Source organism: Eublepharis macularius, chromosome 10 (genome assembly GCF_028583425.1).
Source record: "Eublepharis macularius isolate TG4126 chromosome 10, MPM_Emac_v1.0, whole genome shotgun sequence".
Taxonomy (NCBI): Eukaryota; Metazoa; Chordata; class Lepidosauria; order Squamata; family Eublepharidae; genus Eublepharis; species Eublepharis macularius.
The window spans coordinates 64194015-64217808 of record NC_072799.1 but is presented as its reverse complement, the minus strand read 5'-3'; the positions used below and the strand labels follow the sequence as shown (position 1 = coordinate 64217808).

The window sequence follows — 23794 nt, the reverse complement described above, 5'->3', positions numbered from 1 at the left end:
GGCTAGACATATAGCTTGACAGAGGAGCAAAATCCCCAGGAGTCAGGAAAATGGCACAAAGGGAGACTGAATTGCCTTCTCCCCCCTATGGTATGGTCCCAATCCAGCCTACTTTCACTTATTTAGCAGAGTTTGTATACCCATAGCCTCAATAAATCAGCTACAGAAGGGCAGACACACAGAGATTTCTAGATTGTGAGGTCCTAAATCACACCAGTCTTCAGCTGTAAATATAATAATAACAACAACGTTCGATTTATATACCGCCCTTCAGGGCAACTTAACACCCACGCAGAGCGGTTTACAAAGTATGTTATTATTATCCCTCCCAATAAAACACCCTGTGAGGTGGGTGGGGCTGAGAGAGCTCTGGGAAGCTGTGACTGACCCAAGGTCACTCAGCTGGCTTCAAGTGGAGGAGTGGGGAATCAAACCCTGTTCTCCAGATTAGAGTCCCGGCACTCTTAACCGCTACACCAAACTGGCTCCAATCTACAGCTAGGTCTTCACTGTCAATTTGAGCATATGATGGGGAGACTAGCCCAGTTTCCACAACTGGTGACCTGGACCACTGGAGGGCTAGAGCTGAGCTAGAGAAATTGATTTAAAAGCCACTGTTTTAATATCCAAAGAGCAATTATTTTATATCTCAGCAGCCTTCAAAGTTCCATAAGAAGAAAGATGCGAAAAGGCTTTTGGAATTAATGCAGCCTGTATCTGGCATTTCATATAAAGATTTTTTGCCCTTTTTCTGTGCAGTTAGACACTTCATTCTTGGAATGTGAAGCCAGATTCTCAGAGAGGCTTCAGTGACTAACATTCAGAACACAAACTAACCTGGACTCTGAACTGTCCTTTTCTAGCAGATAACAGCAGTTGCGTTCTAAGAAGCTTTCTTTATTGTCTTCATTCTTTTTGAAGTTCACTACAAAGGTTAGTTTTTTCCTTCTGCAGGCATTTCTGGAGTGCTATACACACAAATCTGTATTTTACTTTCAGTTCTGGACTCCCTCATCATTCATGTACACACACTGATTGCATCTATAAATGACAAAATTGTCTATGTAAATAGCATACAGCTTGGAAGCTTATAATTGGATTCAAAATTATAGGAGTTTAGTAATGCGAGCCAAACCTTGAAGTTTAGCTTCAGGTTATAGGAAGCCTTGATAAAGACAATATGTGAGCAAGGTAGAGTTTTAATACGAGAAGCTAATGAAGATGACCATGTATAATACCACCCTTTGCAACAAAGCATATTTGAGGAGTGAAGATTGTGTCTGTGGTCCTGGGAAATCTTGCTTGACAAATCCAGTTGCTTACATCTCACAGGCAGAGCACATGATTTGAATGCAGAAGATGTAGTCCCTGGCAACTTCTGTTAAAATTTCAGGTAGCAGGGCTGGAAAAGAACTCTGTCTGAGTCCTTGGAGAGGCCTGCTAGTTGAATTACACAGTAGTAGGCTTGATGGCTCAGTGGTCTGAGTCAGTATAAAGCAGTTGCATATATTTTCATGGTTACGTAATTCGTGAGTTAAAATTTTAAATCTATAGAAATTGTTTCTTGATTAAGCAAGGGTGACAGAAATAAATCTTTTGGCAGTAGGAGTTTTAGTATATTTCCCCTCCCCAATGGGATTGGTTTTAGTTATGCCTAGCTTAAAATATTTTATACCCAAGGTTGTATTTGAATTATAAGTATACCGTGCAATCTTAAGCAGAGTTACTCCAGTCTAAACCCATTGAAATCTGTAGGCTTAGCCTGGTGTAACTCTGCTCAAGACTGCACTGATGGAGAGGACGAAGTACACTCCTAAACTAAGCCCTACAGAAAACTTGAACAAGAGCAATCTCATAAATTAAGTCCTTAAACTACCTAGGATTGAAAAGACAAGTCCATCTTTCAAGAGGATCCTGAATAACACTATATTTCATCACCATGTAGTGACTAGCCAATTTCATAAAAATGCATAAAGGGAAACTTACGTGAAATTATGTTTTTTGACAGTCGCTCTGTTTGGAAATCCATATAAATCCTATTTTTTCAGATGTTTAGCACCCAACTCAACTGTCCCAACAACATGTACCTAGCAAGACTGATTTCAATTAATAATAACGTTTAGTATTTACAGTGTGTTCTTAATTGCTTCAAGTAGATTATCTCAGTAATCCTGAAAATGTGTTAGTATTTTTATACCAGTATTACAAATTTATGGCTGAAACTAAGAAACAGTAGCTTGGCCGTTATGTTAGGGATATGCATTCCAAAATTCCTGAACCAAATTTATACACAAAAAAATGCTGTTTGGGGACATTACTATGATTTCGGGAAGAGTAAACACAGCTCAGAATTCACTTTTTTCTGCTTCCTTCCTTCTTTTATTTATTTAATGAAACATTTATATATCCCACCTTTCGACCCTTATCTGGGCCCAAACGGGCCCAAAATGTCTATTTTTGGCCATTTGGGGCCCATTTCTGCTGTGATCGGGGCCAGAATGGCTGGGATCAGGTCAGTGCTGGGCGGTGGAACTCTCCCTGGCCCGGCACTGATCTGGTCCATGCTGTTCCGGCCCTGATCTGGACCCAAATGGGCCCCAAATGGCCATTTGGGGCCTGTTTCGGCCTGGATTGTGGCCAAAATGGCCCTGATCGGGCCACTGCCAGATGGGGGAACACTCCCCCGTCTGGTAGCAGCCAAATCCTGGCCATTTTGGGCCCAATCAAATCAATTATGCTAATGACACACTTCCAGTGATGTCAAAGGGTGTGGCATATGCTAATGAGTTATGCTAATGAGCTCCTGCAGCTCTTTTTCTATGAAATGACCCCGGTTCTTAATGGCTGAATGCAGGACTCAGTCCTGAACCATGATGGCATGTACTCTCTGTAAATTTCTTTGGGGTTGATCCAACCACTTTTTCTGGTGAAAAAGGAAAGCAAGACCCAGCTGACTATCTAAAAAGGCTACGCTGGAGATCATGGGACCTGCATGTATAAAAGCCATGTGTGAGGGGGGCTTAAGTAGAAAGCAGGGGGACTGGACAAAACTGAATGAAGAAGCTGGAGGAATCCCTTTATCTAAATCTTGTGCAGCTATGTGGGTTCAGGTTTATATGATTATGTAGCTAATAGGGATCCCATTCCCCCAGTGGGGGGCAGGGGATCCCCCACTCCCACCTTACATTCTCTGCCACTACTTACCTGGCTTCCGGAAAGTCAGGGAATGGGCTTCTTGGGTGCACTCCTGGGGCCAATGTCTTTGTGCTGACCTGAGAGCATTCCCATGCTTCTCAGTGGGCTGATTTGGGCCACAAATGGGCCGAATTGGGCTGGTTTGGGGCCCAAATCAGTCACTGAGAAGCACATGCGTGCTTCCCCGTTTTGCACGGTGACGTCATTTCCCGGAAGTGACATCACACTGGCATAGCACCTATGCTGGGCAGCAGGAAGCACCAGGTCCCCCTCCTCCTGCTGGGAGGGTAAGGGGACCTGGCAACCCTAAGCTACAAACTGACAAGAATTTGAATATTACCTATAAATATTACCTACAGGGTTGAAAATGAAAATAATACAACTGAATTACTGCATTTTTTATCCTTGGAAGATCTCTGCAGATCTGGTATTATATGACCAATTGCAATTCCAGAAGGAGGACCCTTTATGAACATAAATTTGGAGAGTATACAATTTAAAATCACTGCATAAATGTTTCCTTTGGATAATGTCATTTGGTACTGTTTTCAAGACGTTTTAGTAAGTGGCTGTAGTTTGAGCTGTATAAATGTTATTAGATATTATGTTTCATGTTTCTGTCTTTTGTCATCTTGCCATATCATTGGTTTGTATGTTGCATTCAGGAATAAAATGGGGGAAGAAAAACTGGAATGGTTAAGCCTTTAACATGGTCTGTTAGGAATACAGTTAATTGAACATGGAAGGTTGTTGTGTATAGTCCTCTGCTACCATCTAGTGTCTAACATCTCTTACTTCTAATATTCAACATTTTTCAGTTAGGAAAACATGGATAATTTACATTTTGTGCTGTTGTACTGGAAAAATGTAGATTAATTATGTTTAAAGGTTCTGGGCAGTAAGTAAGTACTGGAAAGGGTGATTTTTTTTAAGCAATGTAATCATTGATCATCCTTGGCACTGTGGTGTTTGACATTTCCTTATACATTGAAAGCAACAGACCTGATCTCTGAATGGCTTTCTCCAAACTCTTCCTTCATTCTGTAGCTCCTAACAGGTTGAACAGCACTTATGCTGCATCGTAACAGTGGTACTTTTAGTCCAGCTGCCCATTTCACACTGTGGCCAACCAGAAACTTCTGAAAAGCCTTAAAAGAAAGACAGAGGCTATGACTTCTCCTGTTACGCTCTCTCTCTCTCTCTCTCTCTCTCTCACACACACACACACACACACACACACACACACACACACACACACAGAGAGAGAGAGAGAGAGAGAGAGAGAGAGAGAGAGAAGTCATGTTTACTGTCTTTGATCATGGAGGCTTTCTTTAGACATCACAGTTAATAGGCATTGAGGGATCTATGCACCATGAATTTCTCTAATCCCCTTTAAGCCATTTTAAGTTTTATTAGCTATTACTGTATCCTGTGGCAATGAATTCTACCATTTATGTGTTTGAGTGAAGAAGTTTTTTCCTTTTCTCTGTCCTGAATTGCCTGTACATCAACTGCTTTGGATGCCCCTAAATTTTAGTATTATGGGAAAAGGAAAAATGCTCTCTCTAGTTTGTCACTCCATCCCATGCATGATTTTATAAACTTCTGTCATATCACACCTAGTTGTCTTTTTGTCTAAACTGAAAAACTGTAACAGCCTTAGCCTTTCTTGAAAGGGAAAGTACTCCAACTCTTTAATCATTTTGGTCACCCTTTCTGCATCTTTTAAACTGCCACAGTATGTGAGTTACAATGGCTAGAACTGTACACAACATTCCAGATGTGCCCACACCATGGCAAGAGTATGATTCCAGCAAACACAACCGCTGGCTAATAGCGAAAAAAGAAATACAGCAGGTAAAATCTTTCCGCTACTTAGGAGTGCTATTCCATTACAATCTGAGTTGGTGCCCACATAGAGAGCACTCTCTAAGTTTAGCCAAGAACAAGTCTGCAGCCTTGATTCGGTTCTTTTTTCAAAAGGGCAATCAATTTGTCCCAGCAGTGCTTAAGATTTTCCAAGCAACAGTTATTTCCCGACTGCTGTACGGAATCCCTATTTGGATACAGTCCTTTACTAAAAGAATTGAGCGTATCTACTCTGTCTTCCTGCGTAGGATCCTTGGTTTATCCAATTCAGTGTCGTTGCTTACCCTCTGTAAGGAATTGGATCTGCACCTGATAGAATCTCGGGCCTGAATCACTACGATTGAATTCTGGCTCCGTCTTCATTTTCGATCCTCCCCTACTAGCCTAATGGCTCAACTTCTAACTGATCCCTTTATCTCAGATTGGTCACAGGCTGTAGTGGAAAAGATTGGTTCCTTAGGAATCGACTTGGAGCCTTTATATAATTGCGGTGAGGTGGCAATTCTGCAGGTGGTTAAGAGGAGAATTTGGGATATTGAAGCGCAGACTATTAATGCCGGCAGCTCCGGAGTCTGCTCCCCTCATTCACTGTCCCTCTATTCCTCGCACACCACCATGGCGGCGTATATTGCTGATCTGATAAACCCTGTGTTTAGGAGGGCTTTTATGTTAGCGAGGTTCAATCTCTTTCCCTCAGCAGTGGTCACAGGCAGATACGGGGGTATTCCGTATAGGGATAGGCTGTGTGACTGTACTCTGAGGGAACCCGATTCAATCTCACATATTCTTCCTTGGCCCCAAGATGTTTTTTCTGGTCACTCATTGACAGTTCAGACTTATCAGTTAGGATTTTTTAAATCTAAGATGGAATTTGTCAGGTCTAGCTAGGGGATTCTCTCAGACTCTCTACTTCATCCAATGCGGTTGTATGAATTAAAGATTTTTAACTCATACAACCGCAGAAAAACTCCCTAGAAGTGCACTGAAACATAGAGATTGCCTGGAATGCTGAAGCAAAGTCTTCCCCGAGAAGTTATAACCCCAGTCCCCTCCCCCCAGTCCAAACAAGTCAGTTGAAGTCAGCGAAAGTCCTGAAAAAGATGCAAAGCTGAATTTCTCAAGGTTGGTTCCCACATGTTTCCAGCTGTACTGATAAGACCTCTTAGCAAAGTATAGCCGAGTACAGTGAAGGAAAAAAGCTACACTATAGGAAGAAAGGCCATCCTTCCCAGTAGATACGCATTCATAGTTAGGGCAGGCAGGCTAGCTTGCCTGCCTGACAGAATTACTTTATGTGTACTTACGCTGAACTACTCTTGCCGTGTTATTGCTTATTCACACAGTTTGGAAAAATCTTTGAGCTCTTCAGTATGCTTTCCATCATTTTGAATAACTAAATGTTGCCTATAAACCTGGCTATACTCATTTTTTCATTCTAAATTTTTATTTGAAAGTAAAGAAAAACAATAAACAACAAAGACAATAAACAATGATAAAATAATGTAAGCAAGATATATAACAATACACAAAAACAATAAAAACAATAATATATAACAGCCTATTATACTACAAAACTATTTCTCCACTCCATCCCCTTACTTACATACACTCAACATTTATAATCAAAGTTTTAAAATGCTAATTTTACACTTGGTCTACTTTAATAATAGCTATTCTTAGTTTTTCTTAATTTTCAGCTATGTAGTCAAAAAAGTCTATTTTTTCTGAAATTCTAAGATTGGTCTATTCATTAGTTAATTAATATTAAATTTATTAAAGTTAATTTGGCCATAGCCAGATATTCATACAATTTGTTTATCTACTCTGTCACATCTGGGCAAGATGCTGTCTTCCATTTTACTGCCTAGACTACTCTCAATGCCGTAACCATATATATTCAGATCATTTATTAACAAATTAATTAGCACTAGTCCTGATTCCAGTTTTTTGGGGGTCCCTACTATTTACTTCCCTCCATTGTGTGAAATGTTCATGTTCCTACTCTTTTCTTCCTTTAGTTTTAACCAGTTTCTAATCCACAAGACAAGTCATTTTATCCCATGATTGTTAAATTTACTCAGGAGTCTTTGATGAGGGACATTATCAAAAACATTTTGGAAGTCCAAGTATGCAATGTCTAGTTGATCTATATACTTGTTAACACTCTCAAAGAGTGCCAAGACTAGCAAGGCAGAACCTCACTAGTGCCAGTTCTTCATGCCAATTCTTCTTCAACAAGGTCTCCATGTACTTAATAGTTGTGTCTTTAATTACATCAGCTATCAGTTTAGCCATATTCAATGTTGGGCTAACTATGCTATAATTTCCTGGATCGCATCAATCTCCCTTAAAAAAAAAAAAAAGCTTTATATTCATTACCTTCCAATTGTTTGGAAGAGAGGCTGCTTTTAGTTACAGTTTACACATTTTTGTCAGGTAATCAACTATTTTTCATTTGAGTTCTTTAAGAATCCTCCAGTGTAAGCTGGTGGACATGGAGACTTGTTATGTATTAGTTCTAGCTTTCATTTCATTTAGTTAATTGTTCTTCAGATAGCCTTCCTGAAAACAGTATTTCTGTTGCAAGTACCTGCCCTACATTTTTCACGGTGAAAACTAACAGAAATTCATTTAGTTTCTCTGCAGCCTCCCTGTCTTCCTTTATCAATCCTTTCATTTCTTAGTTTTCAAAGGCCTAGTTGCCGACTTCTACTATAAATAAATTCCTTAATAGAAACATTAGGGTTGCCAGCTCCAAGTTGGGAAATTCCTGGAGATCTGGGGGGTGAAACCTGGAGAAAGTGGGGTTTGGGGAGGGAAAGGACCTTGGCATGGCATAATTCCATAGAGTCCACCCCCCAAAGTAGCCATTTTCTCCAGGTGAACTGATCTCTGTGGCCTGGAGACCAGTTGTAATTCCGGGAGATCTCCAGCTACTACCTGGAGGTTGGCAACCCAAACAACATGCTCATATTCTCTTTTTACCCACTTTCAGCGAAATCCTAAGCAGAGTTACTCCTAACTAAGCCCACTGATTTCCTCTTCCTCTTTGCTTGTTAATCACTGAAAAACTAGAATTTCAACACTTTGATACAGAAAAATATATAGCTCGTTTTAGCCATAGCCATGATAGCCATCTTGAGTAGGTCTACTCAAAATCCTATTCATGTCTCTTCAATGGGGCTTGCTCCCAGGAATGTGTTTTTAGAATTGCACTGTAAGTCAGTTTACTACACTTAAAACAAAAAGGAGTCTTGTGGCATCTGAAAAACTAATACTTTTGTTGTGGCAGTTTCCATGGACTAGAGCCTGTGTCATCAGTACAAAGGAATCTTGCTGATACACAGGGCTGTAATTCATGAAAGAATATACTCCAATAAGCCGTTGTTGTTGTTTTAGCTAATTTTTGTTAAGCACATAGTTTTCTTACAGCTTAGGTTAAGAGACTGTTCAAAAAGAAACAAAAATAGCTGTTGTTTAAGTCTCCAGAGCAGGGCTGAAAATAATGGACCTGAGTGGAGAATGAGTGAACCTTTCAGTAGTTACTAGAAGCTTTGCAAAATATTGGCATCAAATTTTCATCTAACTTTCAGTCATTACAGCAATGTACACCTTTGGCTTCTCAGTTTGCTATGAGTAAGAAAATGTAATGGCAGAAACCATCCTCTGTTTTTATCAGTTATTTGTATTAACTAAAAGGCCCTGAGAGTTTCAACAAATGAACAAATATCTGCAGCTCTTACATGTGTAGCTAACAGTGGTGGAAGCTAAATAACTGTCAGCAAAACTTGGAAGAGTCATAGAATGCAAAGTATAAATCACTTTTCTGTAGCAGTAGGACTCACGTTGGTGGATAGTTTCCCAAAGCAGCCCTTGATTCAGGTGGATCCTCCTGACTTCCAGAGAATCAAGTCCAGGGAGGGTAGCTCCATGACTAAAAAACCCCACCAGCAAACGAGTGCTTCATATGGTGAGATACCATTTCCTGTTGTAAGTAGAGATGCGCACGAACAGAAAAAAACCGAACATGATGTTCCATGTTCGTTGCCATCCATGAACAGGGACTCATGAACAACCACAAAGATGACCCTGTTCACGAACATGTTCGTGGTTGGCTATTTGTGGGGGCCAGCAGGCTCTCCTCCAGCCATTATCCAGGTCAAGATCCCTACTGCACCACTCCCAGAAACCTTACCTGAGCAGGCAGCAGGAAAGGTACCAATAATAAATAATAGCTTGGCCCAAAGCCTGGCAGCAGCCCTGGAACTTGAAGGGATAGATCCCTATCTCACCACACACAAAGAAAATTCAAGCTCCAAATGCACTCTCTCTATCAAACTGCCAACAGCAGCTGTCTCTCCCTCTCCAGAGCTGGGAGCCCCCCTCCCCCTGGTCTTTGTTCCCTTGTAACAAATTTGGAGCTCCACACTTGAAAGGAAGACCTGCCTATCAAGCTAAATTGGGCTTAGATTGGGGTTTCCAGGGCAACAGCAGGAGTTCAGACAGAGTTCAGACAATCCCTGCCTAAGTTGCCAAGGGAATTGATTGCAGGTGCCAGACTGTCTGGCTTGACGAACAGCAACAAACGAGGCTTGCAACGACCACCTGTTCATTTAGAATGGGGCCTCACGAACAGCTTGTTCGCGAACAGCAGATTGGGCTGTTCATGGCTTTTTTTTGTTCGTATTGCTGTTCGTGCCCACCCCTAGTTGTAAGGAATGCTCAATTTTACAAGCACTTCAGTTATCCCAGTGGGATGGATCCTGCCAAGCATTTCACCTGATGGAAGGGGGGCATTTCTTCCCTATTTTCCCTCCCACTACAGACTTTTAATTCATCCTGTTCCTGGACCCCATGTCCCTCAGGAGCAACATGGGGGCTATTTTGTGCTTTAGCAGGAGGGGGAGATGAGAAAATCTGCAGCAGTGTTCATCAACTCTTTCTAGGCATTTACAATTTTACCACTCTTTCCTTACCTGCATCCTTACTGGACTATCTTATCCTCCCTCATCCATAGTCTCGTTTTCCTTTGCTGTAGTGTGGTTTGCCTAAATACTATTTTCCTCACAAAGCTTTAATGACTTAAATTTTCTCTTGGCTTGTATTTTCCTTTCAAGGGAATGAGAAGGTTACAGATTATATGCAACACTGCTCATAATGGTGGTCTGACAAAAGGAAATACGATACAGTTATCTAAATGGTTTTCAAGAATCTTAGTTAACTGAATATTTTTTCCCTGCTGCCTTCATAAATTATTATGAATATCATTACAGATTTTTCTTCTCTGGTGTGTATGTAAGAGCAATTTGTATGATTATGAAAGATTGAAGAATTATAGAAAAACCTATGGGGAGATTGTTAAGACTGTTAGATTTCCAAAGAGGTTAAGAGATCTCATCATTGTCTAAAGACCATAAATACCTTTCTGAAGAAATATTAAGTATTTAAAAGTGCCTTGAAAGACACAAACTGAAAATAAAGTTGCAAGAGCAAAGACATGGAAAAACAAAAAAAAGACTTTTCATGCTTTAAAGATTAATGTTTTATTTATCAGATGCTGCAATAATGTAACACTACTACACTGCTGGAATTATTAAGATACGGAATAAAATGGATGTGGCTACCACTATCCAGAAATAACAATTGTTGGGGCTTGTCGCTGCCGCCGCTGGGCAGGGCGCCGGCTGGGCCGGCCCTGACATCAGAGGGGTGCCAGGGATGCTGCAGGACCCTGCTCTGTGGAAGGAGGGGTGGTATACATCACCCAGACTCCCTCTCATCCACTCGCTGGCCTGCTCAACCTGGCCTGCTCACCCCCTGCGTCTTCCATCATCTCCTCCTCCCAGAACTCTCCTCCAAGCCTCCGCTCTCGCACTCCTCTACTCTCACTCCACGCCATCACTCCTTACTCACACCCACCACCTCAGAGCTCTTCCTAGCCACCCTTTATAGGGTTTCCTTTCTCCACCCCTTCCTCCTTCCAGGCTTGTTCCCTCTCCTGACTTGGCCCAGCTGTGCCTTCCCTCAGGTGTTTCCCTCCTATCACTAACCCCTTCTAGGCTTCCTTGCCTTGCTGGCAGGGTGGGGTTGAATGCAAGCCATCCCCAGCTGAGGGCTCCTTGGCCTTGCTCACGAGGAGCTGCCCCAGTAGGCCTTTGAGCTGCTGAGCTTGCCTGGCCTTGCTCACGAGGAGCTGCCCCAGCCGGCTTCTGCGCTGCTGTGCTTCCCTGGCCTTGCTCGCGAGGAATTGCCCTGGCCAGCTTCTGGGCTGCCTGCTCCTTGATGCTGGGCAGGGCTACCCATCTCCTCCCCCAGAATGCCTGTGACAGCTCCACCTGGAGGGGCTTGGCTCCTAGTAACTCCTGAGCCAGGCTACTGTTCTCTAGCCAGGGTAGGGCTCTGGGCTGTAGTGGCTGCTTCTCCTCTTTGGCTGGTAAGGGCTCTGTTTGGTCTGCTGCTGGGTCCCTGTTCCCCCTGCCTTGGCCCTTTTCCTCCGGCCTGCTTAGCCCCCTCTCCTCCCCCTGGAGGGTGGGACTAGCTGGTCTCTCCCTGCTCCCTCCAGCCCTCTGAGGCTTTGGCTTTTCACCCCTTCCCCCTGGAGTAGGCAGGTTCTGGACCTGGTTGCTGGCTGGGGTGGCAGGGCCGCTGCCTCCTGGTTGCCTCCCACTGTTCCTTCCTGGCAAGTCTGGAGGCTGGGACTCAGACCCCGGACAACAATCAGAATCTATTCTTAGGTCAGTTTACTAAGAGAAATAGTATAGTCTTTTAAGGTAAACAAGGTATGAAAAGCAACTCCCCTCATTTAACAATGTGCAAGGAGCAAAATGTTTTTTTTAGTGGTAGTAACAATGATCAAGAAAAACTTTGAGGCTATGTTCTCTATAATTTATTGCCCTCTTGTTTGTCATAGTTTTTAGTGATTTTGTAACAGAGCTGTAAATTTATCTAGCCAGTTATAGGATACAAGAAGTGTGGCCGGAAGTAGGAATACACTTCCGCTGTTTGAGAAAGCTACAGCTGACCCAGGCTATGGCAACAGCAAATATTCTTCCCTCATAGCCCCTCCTGTTCAGTGCAATGTGTTCTTTAACTTATAAAATTCCTCCTGAACTCCCCCAAAGCACTCAAAATCTCTCATTCCCCCCCCATAAAGTGCCCTTTTCATTCTGTTTCCTCAGCATATCATTCCCTTTGTTCATCTACCCTCATCAAACTCAAAATTTCCACCTCATGTCCCTCTCAGTGTGTTTTGGTGCCACCTCCCTTGCTCCTCTGTTCATCTTTCCTGTCCTGTCTCTCTCTTGGAAAACTCAAAAATTCCTCCTGAAATGTCTTTTTCATTATATTTTCCATTCCTCTCCCACCCCTCCAGAAGCATTGCTCAGAGTATCAGTCAGACCTGTGATGGGAAGTAGCCCAGAGATAAAGATGATATATTCTTGCCTCCTCCCCCTTTTTCCTTATCCCAGGGACATAGGTTCCTCTGCCCAATTTGAGTGTGAATGTGATGTAAATTTGACAAAGTATTAAGTGACCACTTCACAGTTTAAGAACAAAACATCAGAACAGATAGCCATGTTGATTTGTTGTAGGAAAAGTCAAAAGGAATCTTCTGATACCTGAAGTAAATTTATTATAGAATGAAACTTTATGGACTAGAGCCCACTTCAATAGATGTGCCTAGCCCATGAAAACTTAGCTTACAATAAACAATTCATAGTGTAAAAACATTGGTATCAAGTTGCACTGTTAGCATGCCAGGAACAAAAAGTGGAAAGTGGAAGCCATCTTAGTGTTTTACCATGTCATCATTAAAAAGCCAGTGTGAATAAGACTAGGATCTGGGAGACCCAGGTCTAAATCCCCACTCTGCCACTGGAGCTCCCTGGGTGATCTTGGGTCAGTAACACACTGTTGACATAACCTACCTCAAAGGATTGTTGTGAGAATAAAGTGGAGGAGAGGAGTATGCTCTAAGCTGCTTTGGGTCCCCATTGGGGAGAAAGGCAGGGTATAAATGAAGTAAAATAAATAGGACACTGGTGGGCCCTTAAAGACTAACAGTTTATTCCAGCATAGTAGTAAAGAGTCCACTATTTTGCAACTACAGACTGACACAACTAACTCCTCCGGATCTATTCCAGCATAATTAGAGTTGCCAAGATCTACTGGAGCGTATGGCAACATGGCACACATGCACTCCACAGGCCCCCAGTGATACACTTCTGGTTGAAAACTGGAAGCTACAAGGGCCGTTTTCAAACTGTCTATAAATCGTGCGAGACTCACGGAAGGCTGCCGGCTTCCTCGTGCGATTTTTAACACCATCCGACTACAAAACACTGTAAATCACTGTTTGTGGCATTTTGTAAACAGATGGCATCAAAAATCGCACGAGAAAGCCGGCAGCAGCCTTCTGTGAGTCTCAGCGCCATTTATAGATAGTGTGAAAAGGGCCAAGGACTCTGTGGGGTCAAGTCAGCACCAGTTTTGGCCCCTCTGATCCCTATAGCTTCTGGTTTTCAATTGGAAGCAATGTCAATCAGGGCCTCCCGAATGCACATGTGAGGTGGATAAGTCATGCCCCCCCCCCATCTTCCACTGTAGCATAAATTCATGTCACAAGAGTTTTTCCCTGTCAGTATCTTAGAATAGGACGAGTAACCAAAGTGGTTCAACATACATCTTATCTGTATGTATTGATTGCCCTTATTGCATTTTATTCTGTTCTGTGCGAGGATTTCAATGAATTTACTCCACGCTGTTTTATATCACATTTTAGTATGAATAATTTTATTTATCATAAACATAATAATTTTACATTTTTAATTAGTCTTGTTTCCCACAAAATATCCATATATTAAACATTACATATTTTTTCCCATTCTAGGTCTATTTTGTGAGTCTTTTTTTTTGTTTTGCTGAGTCATGTATTTTTGATTTATTAATTATATTGATGGAGTGCTTTGTATGAGATATCTATCTATCTATATATATATCACTGAGGAAGGCCCATGGGCTGAAATTTGTCTGGTTTGGGGGTCTGTACATATGGAGATTAAATGTACTAGTATACCTGGTTTTAGTGCTTATATGTTGAACCATATTGTGGATTTCTTTAGCAAACTTAATGGACTTTTAATTGATGAACTAAACTATATATCAGATTTTTAATCAATTCTATTACATTTTAATTATACTTAATTTTTTATTTTGTCCCAATCTCTTTGATTACCTTTCTTCTGCAGGGTTGTTTTTTTTTCCCTTTCTTGTTCCCTTGGACAACCTAGACTACAAAAATGCCTTCATATTTGCAGTTCTGACCCTCCTTTTACAGAAAACACAGTGTTCTGGCAATGAAATAAAATGGGCATGAATTCACAAATAGGGAAAACTTCCCACTGTTCCCTCTTGGGGTTGGACTAGATGACCCTGGAGGTCCCTTCCAACCCTATGATTCTATAATTTCAGTGGGGAAAAGATGTGACTAAAAGGCGAGACAAACCCAATCTTTCTTGTTGTCCTTTCTATCTTAGAATAGGACCCCAAATTATAAATGCATTAAGCAACTGGTCAGCAGGATATATATATATTTTTTAAAGGCAATTACATGGAAATCCTTTGGGACTACAGGCAAGAGTTAAGAAACCGGAGGGGCACAATTATGTATAATAGTGGGAACATTGGGTAGGATCCTTCAGATCTGTTCCAGTAATGGTGGCACCTTCCTCCCGTATGTGGCATTTTCCCATGTAAGGCACCATCAGTAGACCGTGGAATGCAACTCTCTGTATATCAGATTATTGTGAAAATTATATTTAAATTACTTGAGGAAGTGAGAAATAACTTTAATGATTCTTGTAATTTATTTGAAATCTTTTGCACGACCCATATGGCAGCTGTTATAGTGTGTGTGTGTGTGTGTGTTTTTTTTACAATATTTTGGGCTATTTCGTAAGAAATATGACACGTAGTTGAAACTTCCTTTCATATCTTTGGTTTGGAAAGTATGTTTTATTGGTTTTTGGTTTATAGATTTTGATTTCTGTAATTTAAACTGATTGATTGGGTTGGGTTGTTTTTACTGCATGCTGCTTTAAGCCATTTTGGGGAAAGGTAGTTTGTATAAATGCTTCTAATAAAGAAGTATAAACAGATAGACTTCAGCACTGTAGTGATTACAAGTAGCAGGAAGGTGGCACTGTAGAACTGAATTTCTGAACCATAAACCATCTTTAAAAAAATAGCAAAACTAATCTTAAAAGGCAAGGATTTTTCAACAGCTCAGCTTCTTGTTTGTTTAAACAGTGCTGCATTTAGGGTAAGTACAAGAAGAATACATTATTGCACTGAGTAAAAACAAGCATTTTATAGAGAGAACACTTAAATACTTCTGGTTATCTGTTATGTGAAAGTGAAGTACATGGACATTTATGATAGGGGTACACATTTCTACATGGTTTCATCTCCTCCTGGGTGGTAGGTTGTTACTTTTTGTCCCTGTCTATTTGACAGACATGCAATGCACAATGAAGCTGTGGGGATCTGATTCAACCATAATGAAAATGATCACTTTGGAAAGGAATAAATGGCCATTTCACAAGTCTCTGAGAACAGACATCTCATGAATGTAAATATCACACTGATCTCTGCTTTGCCATAAGAGAAGCACTGCTTTTTCTCCCTCTTCCCTCCTGGCTATATTTTGTACAACTACGCTCAGCAGAAAATAACTGTTTTATCTTACTGGTAGCCAAAGATGGTTGAGCAGCATTTGAATGTGCATTTTGCAGGAGTGTGCTGTGGGAAGAACACACAACTAACCAATTTAAGGAGCCAGCACAAATCACACCAAGTAGCAGCAAGAACCCAGGAAATCAATGATTGCCTTAGACAACCTAGACTACAGAAAATGCTTTCATATTTGCAGTGCTGACCCTTTTACAGCAAATGCTAGTATTCCTGCAGTGAGATCAAATGGGCATAAATTCACAAATGGGGAAAGCTTGCTACTCTTCCCTCTAATTTCAATGGGGGAAATGACGTGACTGATAGGCCATGCCTGCCCAACCATTTCTGTTTCCTTATTGCAGTGGGAAAAACTACAAATGACAACAAGTGAGAGAAGGAAGATAGTCTGCTCTGTCACATTCCACATTATTGCAATTACCTGTGTAGTTTGGTCGCTGTATGTTTTAATAGATCGGACTGCTGAGGAAATTAAGCAAGGCAACGACAACGGTGAGTGAATTTATCATTTTCTTTTTTGCCACATTCGGAAGGTTATACTTCAGTAATAGACAAAGTAAGACGTCATAGAATCTCAGTTTTTATTCACCCCCGCCTGCATTTCTAGATTTTAAAGGCTCAAAAAACATTGGTTTGATGGACATTGTCTGGTGATGTTCTATAAGCTTTATAGGTGAAAAATTTCCCTCTCTCCATGACTGATGGAAAAACAAAATACATGTGTACCATTGCTTCAGTTGCACAACATGTAAAGTAAAAAAACTCAAGCAAAAAACCTGACTTTTTAAGCCTTGGCTGTAGGGAAAATAAGAAAGATAATGAAAGAGGTATTGTATCCCTTGCCCTGACCTGGATAGTCCAAGTGAGCCTGATCTCGTCAGATCTCAGAAACTAAGCCTTGGTTAGTAATTGGATGGGAGACCTCCAATGAAGACAAGGTTTGGAGAGGCAGGCAATGGCAAACAACCTCTGTTAGTCTCTTGCCATGAAAACTCTGCCAGGGGTTGCCATAAAGTCAGCTATAACTTGAGGGCACTCCACACATACATTGTATCCCTTAGTATATATTTAGGCTTGGATTCTTTCAAAAAGATCTGCACTCACAAGGGGTGTGGGAGGTGTGATTTTTGCCAGTCCCCCCTCCCCAGACAGCTTTCCAATTGCCCCTTTGTAGGAGCAGCATTTGAGGTGGGAGGGAAGAGATGGAGACGTGTGGTGGGATCCAGCCATTAGAATGGAGCATGGTTCTCTTAAGGTTCTCCCTTTTGGGACTGCTCCCCCCATGTACCCCTTTCAAACATCTAACTAGTTTCCCAGCATCCCCTGGCACTTGAACTGAAGGGCAGAGTCAGCTCAATGTGATTAGCACTTGGGCAACCAGTTAAGGTAACTACCCAAGGATAGTGCCAATTAGAACCATTGATCACGAACCTGCACTTTTTAGTAGCTGCACCATATGCTCACCCATATTCCTCTTATCCTCTTTGGTATATCTCCACTTTTGCTAAACCTGTTGTTTGTTCCCAACATTATGACATCACTCCTGTAATGCCATCCCATTGCCTTTTCATTCCCTGCTTCCTATTTCCTGTTTCCTCTAGACTTGCTGCTCTCTCACCGAGAAACCTCCATGATCCTTTGAGCTACTTGCCTTCACCAAAAATATGGCTTTTGACACTGCAACCACTGCTCCACTCTCTTCAGGAAGGCTCTTCTCCTTCTATCCAAATCCCACCAGTTTAAGTCCTTGTTCCCTCTGCCATTCTACTGTTTGTCAACCTTCAAAGTTAATTCTGAACAAACTGTACTCTCCTCTGACTCTTCATGTTTGATTACTATCTCAAAGCTCCATCTCAACCTTTATTTCAGGCCTCAGTCCCTGGCTGTCTCCAATAACATCTCCCACCATATGCCTTAAGAATTAACTTTCATGTTGACAATCCCTTTGTCTTTACAGCATAATGAAATCACTACTCTCCTCCTTTGACTCCACCCCCATTGTTAATCTTGTCTGCTGTGTTTCAGACCTCTCTATCGAAGAATACTGTCTATCCATCCACCATCTTGTCTCCTCCAGCAGTGCACAGTCTGCCTTCCACACACACTGCCTCTCGCTCCTTCTGTGAACTGCAATCCATTGATTAGCTGCCTTTCTTGAGTTATCTTTTGTTGACTCCTTAAAGACTCTGCACTTTCCACTTTCAGCTCATCCTTACCCTTATGATATGATTCCTTTCCTCAGTATCCCAGCAAAGTATTCACCCCGGCATCTGCAACCCTGGCTCACACAGTCCACCAAGAATTTCCGTACTTGCTGTCATGCAGCTGAACATGGTTGATTTTATCCTCTATGAATTTATCTCCTGTTCCTTATCATCTGCCTGCCTAAGCATCTACACCAGTTCTAGGAATCTTTTGTGCTTCTCTTCCATCTTAGATGCTTATCACACAGTACCCCCTTTGCTCTGTGTGCAAGATATAGCCTCCTTATTCTTTGAACCTTTTGGCCCTTCCACTGACCAGTGTTTTCCAGTTCCTTTCCTATAATTCCTTCAATCCTCTCCTCTTTCCCTTTGTCTCACTTGATGAATTGACTACGCTGCCAATTTCAACCAACCCTTCCCTATTCCTCTTTGATCCCATCTCCTCCCAATTTGTTTGCTATCTACACCAAATAATCTGTACACAAATTCATCAATGTATCATACTCTTCCAGGTCTCTGCTACATTCAACCAATACTGTTGTCCCCTTTTTCAACATACCATCCCTGAATTAACACACACACACCCCAACACACACACACGATTTCTGTTCTTTGCTGCCACAATTTTCTGGTGCATAGTCTTTGGCTAGACTCTACAACTTCTCTCTTTACCCCTGATCATCTTGGTTGCATCTTTTCTACTTCCCTGAAATTGCCATCAGTGAGTTACTTGACAATATCTTTTTATATAAATAAAGAGCTCTATTTTGCTCATCCTTCTTGGTTATTCTGTTGCTTTTGATACAGTTGATCACACTCTCTTGCTTGACTGTCTTCACATTCATAGGTTTTCATTACTCTGCTTTCAACTGATTCTGTTCCTACATGTTTAATTGCTCATTTAATGTTTTTACGAGAGGATGCTGTTCTGATACTCCATTGGCTTCCTGACACTTATCCTGCCCTCTGTTGTCAAAAATCACTCATCATTCTGACCATCTGATAACATTCATTAAATCTATATGCTTCTTGCCTGTTCTTGGATCTGGCATGGCCCTTACCTTCAATCTTTCCATGGCCTCCTTCCCCCCATCATTTCCCACTGTAACAGAAGGCTCCTTCCCTCTGGCACTCAGAGATGCTTATCCGGCTACTACCTAGACAAAAATGATGTGGCCAGTTATTGCCCAGGCTCAAATCTGCCCTTTTCAGTCTGCTTTTTGGCTTGGCTATGGAACAGAGACGGCTCTGGTAGATTCAGTTGATGACCTCTGTCTGAATGTAAACAAAAACTATGCTTGGTTGTTGTGGGTTTTCCGGGCTGTATTGCCGTGGTCTTGGCATTCTTGGCAAACTATGCTTCTTTGTTGCTCCTCTCGGACCTATCTGCAGCATTTTATACAGTAGATTGTGTCATCCTGTTGAGGCACTTGGAACCAGAAGTAGGTATCAGGGATGTGCCTTGGACTGGCTCAAGTCATTCCTCATGAAACTTTCTCAAAGGGTTGCTATGGAAGACCAATTATATTTAGAGTGGGAACTGTCTTGCAGGGTTCCACAGGGTGCAAGCTTATCCCCCATGTTATTCAATCTCTATATAAAGCCTTTAGAAGAAATCATTGTAATTTTGGCATTGAATGTTATCAATATGCAGATGACACCAGCTCTAGATCTCGCCATCCAAATCCCCTGATGATGCAGTAGAGGCCTTAAACCACTGACTGACAGCTGTGGTCAAATAGCTCATAAAAGAACCAATTGAAACTAAACCCAGATGAGATAGAAGTGATGTTGATTGGGAAGGTGGAGATATTGAAGTACATTGCTTTCCCCACATTCAGTGGGGTTCAATTGACCCTTGCCAATGCAGTTTAAGGGCCTAGGGTTTATACTGGATCTAGCATTGCTGCTAGAGAAGCAAGTTAATGTAGCTGCAAAAGATGCCTGTTTTAAACTCAGTTTAGCCCGGGTCCCCTACGTTGACACAGCCAGTCAGGCTATCTGGATCCACACCATGGTACCATAGAGACTAAACTGCTATAATGCACTCTACCTAAGTCTTCCCTCAGTCAGCCTGGAGACTCCAGTTGGTGCAGTACACTGCAGCTCGGTTATTATCAGGAGCTTAGCAAAGCATGTGTATTACTCTCATTCTTCAGTCACTTCATTCTACAGTCACTTTGTTCTCCTTGTGCTCAGCCATGTCAGCTTTCCTGATCTGAACAGGGCCTTCTGCAGCTGCCACCCTGCAGATGGGGGAAATCAACAGCTGCCCATACACGTGCATTCTCTGTAATGGCTCCCACTGTATGGAACAAGCTGCTTGAAGACATCTGGGAAGCTCCCACTCTCCTGGCTTTCTGTAAACTATGCAAAACTGATTTATTCAGAAGGCTTTTTTTTAACACTGTAAAGAAATGGTTCAGAGAAATGCGTTGAAAAGGAATAGGGGCTGTTGACTTCAGTACTGTCTGTTGCTGTAACTATGATCCTACTTGATAATTCTGTGTCATGTAATGCATTGTGTCAATTTGCTTGTGTTTTGTTTCAGCATTGTTTTCAGCTCTGCATTAGATTTCTGCTTCTGTTGAAATTTCTGCAGTCCAGTTGTATTTATTGAATGTCCCAGCTGTTGATCATATTGACTTACACTGTGTAATCCGACCTGAGTTGGACTATAACTAACATAAATATCTAATGCATTACTCTCCACAACTTTCATTTCTCAAATTCCACCAGCCTTGGCCACCCAGGAGTCTCCTGCCTCCTCAAATGACTGTGCTATTTCTCCCTTAATGCCTCCTTTGCTTTGATCTGCCTAACAAAACATTTATTTGATTTTCTGCACTCTCCTTCTAATCATTCCTCCAAACTCACCTTTTCCATGAAGCTTTGACCACACCCTTCTCTGCTGGAATAAGCGTAATCAGGTGTAACTGAAAGGAATACATATTGTGCCACCACCTGTCCTCTCCTCCCACTGTTGTCTTTTCTCAGATTTATATGGGAAGCTCCTCAGAGACCCATCAACTTATATGCTGTAGAACACCACGTACATTGTCGATACTACACAAACAATAAATGACAAGATTGTTTAGAAACAGTCTCACAGCTCCCCATTTCCTTCCATGCAGAGAATTTGAAAGTTCCATGACCATCCCTAGTCAACCACATGGTGAGGTCCTTTGCTCCCTTGCTCCCCTGCATAACTAACTACACTCTGGGTGACTGTCTGCCACCTGCAATTCTAATAGGCATCTGCCTCTGGAGAACTTGCACCCCATTTCCTTCTGTCTCTGTACCACTTACAGCCTCCAGATGTGAGCTGAGTTCACCTCCTTTCTCTGGCTGGCTGCCAAGGGACTGAGTGGTCACACTTTCACAGTCTCAGGGATAATGGGATCCACCAAACCCCTGCCCCCTACTTCTCCTTTTGAGTAAATGTGACTTAAGAATTTTGTGTCCCCAGAATTTACAGCTTCTGGGGTGGGGAATGCCTTTGTGCAGATCCTCCATCTTTTCTTGTTCTCCAGGAAAAAGTGACATTTCAGCATTTGGTTCTCAAAACTCTGCTGCTTCAGCTGTTATTTTCTCTGTCCCTTTTTGTTTGTTCCTCTGGTACTAAGTTGTCTGCCTAACTAAAGGCTTTTAAATGGAGGGATGCTGTATGCCCCTCTTCCCTCATCTTTGAAAGATCTCTTAACTTGTAAAAGGCACTATTTCACCTCAAAGCCTAGCATAGACCACATTATAGCAAACTATGATGGGAATTTTGTGGTGCAGGGTAATTCTTCATAGTATTAATATAATGGAAGTGTCTTAGTGCTTCCAAAATACACATATATCTATGTTACTTTGGCTCCTTTAAAAAAATTATATACCTCTTTTTTATATTTTAAGATTCCTCTCAGGCAAAAAAATACTTTACTGATGTGTTTAAAAATTCTCTCATACCTGACAAAGCTGTCCCTAGGCTATCTTAAGTTGTGCACAGCAAACGATTATGTGGCTTTCCACTAGGCAAGTTTCTCAATCTCAACCACACAGTAGCATTTTAACTCATATTCTGGACAAAATGAGTTCTCTTCTGGCAAGTCTTAACATGCTCAAATGAAATCTGTCCTGATTAAAAGAACTCTTCATTAATAAAATGTTTAAAAGAAAGCTTTTACAAGGTTGAATGACTTTAGTTCCAATGACATCAGTTGGACGAAAAGCCATTTCTAATCAAGATATCAAATACAGAATGACCCTTACAAGCAGGGCTGCATTATCCATAAGGCTGACTAGGCTGAAGCCGAGGGGCCTGTCAATTTTTTTTGCTGAGGCATACCCCACATAAATTACAATTAATTTATTCTCTTATATTACCTCTATTAATAAGATAATTAACTGCTTCCTTATTGAAGTGAAACAAATTGTCTCTTATATTAAAACAATTATCCATAAATTATGTATTTTAATAAATAATAAAAAATATTCACTTCAAAATATTACAATATTTAACAATTATACCCCCAACATGTGCTTTCCTGAAGAGTTCTACTTACACAATAAAAATATTTTTAAAATTGTGAATAGAATTCTTCAGGAGACCCTCAAAATGGATATAGGGCTATGTACTGGGGTCTAGTACCTACCATACCAGGATCAGGCTGTCACCTGTAGTGGGGTGAAGTGCCAGAGGGGGGCCGAAATACCTGAAAGCCTAGGGGCCCAGCCATGGGTTAATATGGCCCTGCTTACAAGTGATCTACATGATTAGATTTCCTCAACAGTTTCATGGAACTGAATTCTATCACAGGAAAGAAAAACAATCAAGAAGCAATCTTTTTGAATGTGCTAGTAACAAAACATAGTTCCATGTGTATTCAAGATGGAAAATCACTTACTAAATCATTCTATGTTAGGAAGGTAATGAAAACTAACAAGCCCATTTGACAAAGTATCACAGTGGTGAAGCTGTAATAGTGATACGAATAGGAAGCAGAACATAATACATTGATTTGTATGTTTCATAACTCTCTTGTAATTATGAAGAAAAATAAAGAAGCTCAGATGGACTTTTCCATTTATATGGCTTTGACAAAACTATTTTTAATGCACATTATCAAACTTACAAACAACAGTCAGGAAAATACTAATTAGACAGTTCTGTTTTTCATCAGTTTCCAGAAGACTCAAGAACAGATGCCTCTTAATCAGTTTTATTTTTTTCCCGTCATAGCTTCAGATTGAGTAAAAAGTTGTATATTTTCTTTAAAGGTGTCAGCAGCAAAGTGTGGGCAGCTCACAACAGCATGCTTGGAACGCTTGTTGCCAGAGGCTTCGCCATTCATTTCAGCATGCCATAAAATCGGTTAAGCAGCCTGTCACCCATTGGTTTACATCTGAACCTTATATGGACCATCTGGCTCCCCCAGCAGCTGACCAATAATTTCTCTCGCCTATGTTTTTTTTACATCAGAGGTAGTAGGAAGACAACATACTTCTGTCTGATGAAGGGAGTTTGCTTCTAATCTCCTTCACTGCAACACCATGCTAACATTTGACATCTAGTTTGGAAAGCCATGGGCTTTTCTAACTTGAGAAATGAGAAAAAGAATTATTAGTTTTCTTCCCACCACAAAAAGGATTAAGGGTGATATGACATCTAACAAAATGTATGTGGAATAATTCAGAAGCTTGTCTGAATACAGAGAAAGGGACTTTTCTTTTTAATCCTGCAAAATTCCAGAAGAAAAATGATGCAAGAGGCAAGCAAAAGAACACATACA

At 41.3% G+C, this 23794-nt stretch overlaps 1 protein-coding gene across 2 annotated transcripts in view; it reads left to right on the top strand.

Moving 5' to 3' along the window:
• MARCHF1 (membrane associated ring-CH-type finger 1) overlaps positions 1-23794 on the top strand; it is a 201956-nt gene that overhangs the window by 173767 nt on the left and 4395 nt on the right. For both annotated transcript variants that reach the window (XM_054990186.1, XM_054990187.1), the window contains one exon: positions 16158-16305. In XM_054990186.1, coding sequence (XP_054846161.1) covers positions 16158-16305 — 148 coding nt within the window. The remainder of the gene's footprint in view (positions 1-16157; positions 16306-23794) is intronic.